This window comes from Eimeria acervulina, genomic scaffold (genome assembly GCF_000499425.1).
Source record: "Eimeria acervulina Houghton genomic scaffold, Eah_scaff2464, whole genome shotgun sequence".
NCBI lineage: Eukaryota > Apicomplexa > Conoidasida > Eucoccidiorida > Eimeriidae > Eimeria > Eimeria acervulina.
The window spans coordinates 1-1790 of NW_013548319.1; the positions used below are offsets into that span (position 1 = coordinate 1).

The 1790-nt window shown below is 47.0% G+C and overlaps 1 protein-coding gene across 1 annotated transcript; it reads right to left on the reverse strand.

The window, feature by feature from the left end:
* Positions 1–143: 143 nt before the first annotated feature.
* EAH_00066570 (hypothetical protein, conserved) lies at positions 144–1410 on the reverse strand (the record flags this gene model as incomplete). Its single annotated transcript, XM_013392673.1, has 4 exons — positions 144–208; positions 462–761; positions 958–1055; positions 1265–1410. Coding segments are annotated over 4 exons (609 nt in total), but the record flags the coding sequence as incomplete, so codon positions are not given.
* Between the last annotated feature and the right edge of the window lie 380 nt (positions 1411–1790).

A 1790-nucleotide genomic window follows, 5' to 3' on the forward strand; every position in this document is an offset into this window, starting at 1 on the left:
GATATACTCAACTTCGTAAGTCATGCTATAAATCTCCTGCATACAGTATATGCATGCATGCAGTGTATGCATGCATGCACTGTATGCATGCATGCATGCATGCATGCATGCATGCAGTCTATGCATGCGTTTTTTGTTCTTACTGTGGAGGTTGGGGTGCATCTGCGAGTACACTTGTGGGGTGTATTTTAGCAGTTTGTCTGTTGACCTGCAGAATTAAAGAAGAAGAAAAGAAATAAAATAAAAAGCAATGCTAAAAGACACAACTGCTGCTGCTGCTGCTGATGCTGCTGCTGCGGTTACTGCTGCCGTTGTTGCTGCTAGAACTAGTACTAGTGCTGCTGCTGCTGCTGTTATTGTTGATACTCCTGTTGCTGCTATTGCTGCTGCTGCTGCTGCTGTTGCTGCTGCTGCTGCTGCTGCTTCTGCTGCTGCTGGGGTGTACGTACAGCCCAACTCACCGCAGTGATATACTGACGGGTCTCCGGCTGGTAATAAGCAGCCTGCTGCCAGCAGCTTTTTGTTAAATTTCGTTTAAAATTCAGCGCTTGCTGCTGGCTGCTGCTGAGGCCCTCCTCTACTGCTGCAGTTGCTGCTGCAGTTGCTGCTGCTGCTGCTGCTGCTGCTGGTGTGGGGTGCTGGGGTGTACTGACGCCTAAAGCTTTTAGTGCGTCTTCTAATTGACCTCGGATTCGCCTTGCTAATAACATAGATGAATTAGAAAGCCCCACCTCCCTACAAAATGCATGCGGGTCTGCTGCCTGCACACAAACCCTAAACCCTAAACCCTAAACCCTAAACCCTAAACCGATGCGGCTTGCAACTTTATGCAGGCTGGGTTGTACAGACACCGCAAATCCGCAATGCGTATTGAAGCAGCATTAGGGTTTGCTCGTTGATATGCTAAGCTGAGGCTGAGAAGGTCTTAGGGTTTAGGGTTTAGGGTTTAGGGTTTACTTGTGTCCAGAGTTGATAGGCTTTAATAAGGGTAAGATGATCGCTAGAAGAATCAATAATAGTCTTTCGCGCTTTCTTTAATGCTGCTGCCTTTCCCCCTGCAGACCCCACGCATGCATACTGCAGCAACAGCCTTCCTTGCTGCTGCTGCTGCTGCTGCTGCAGCTGCTGCTGCTGCTGCTATTGCTGTAAACAGCTCCACGCAACCTGTGCTCTCTAAACAGAAACAGCCTAGGGTTTAGGGTTTAGGGTCTCCCTTGAAATATAGAAGGGTTTAGGGTTTAGGGTTTAGGGTTTAGAATAATACTTGAAATGCAGAAGGGTGTTGTTAGAGTTGCTTCAGCAGAGAGCATAGAGACAAGAGTTAGGGCCTCCTCAACACAGTTGAAGGAGACAGAAGAAAGCAGAATTAGCCCCAGCTGCGGAGGCAGTGGAAGTGCTGCCAGCTGTCTCCTGCAGCAAACCATACACACAGCAGCAGCACAGAAACACCCTTGCAACATTCATGCATCCACCCACTAGCAGCAAGAAAAAGGGTACAGCAAAAGAAGCAGCAGGAAGAGCAGCAGCATCAGCAGCACAACAGCATCAGCAGGAGCATAACAGCAGCAGCAGCACAACAGCATTAGCAGGAGCATAATAGCAGCAGCATCACAACAGCAGCAGCAGCACAACAGCAGCAACGCGTGCAGCAACACCTCATCAGCAGCATCTCCAACCCATAGATAAATATCTAAACCAAAGCATAACACTAAACAAATAAATAAATAAATAAATTAATTAATTAATTAATTAATTAATTAATTATATTACCCTAAGGGAGTTATATTTCC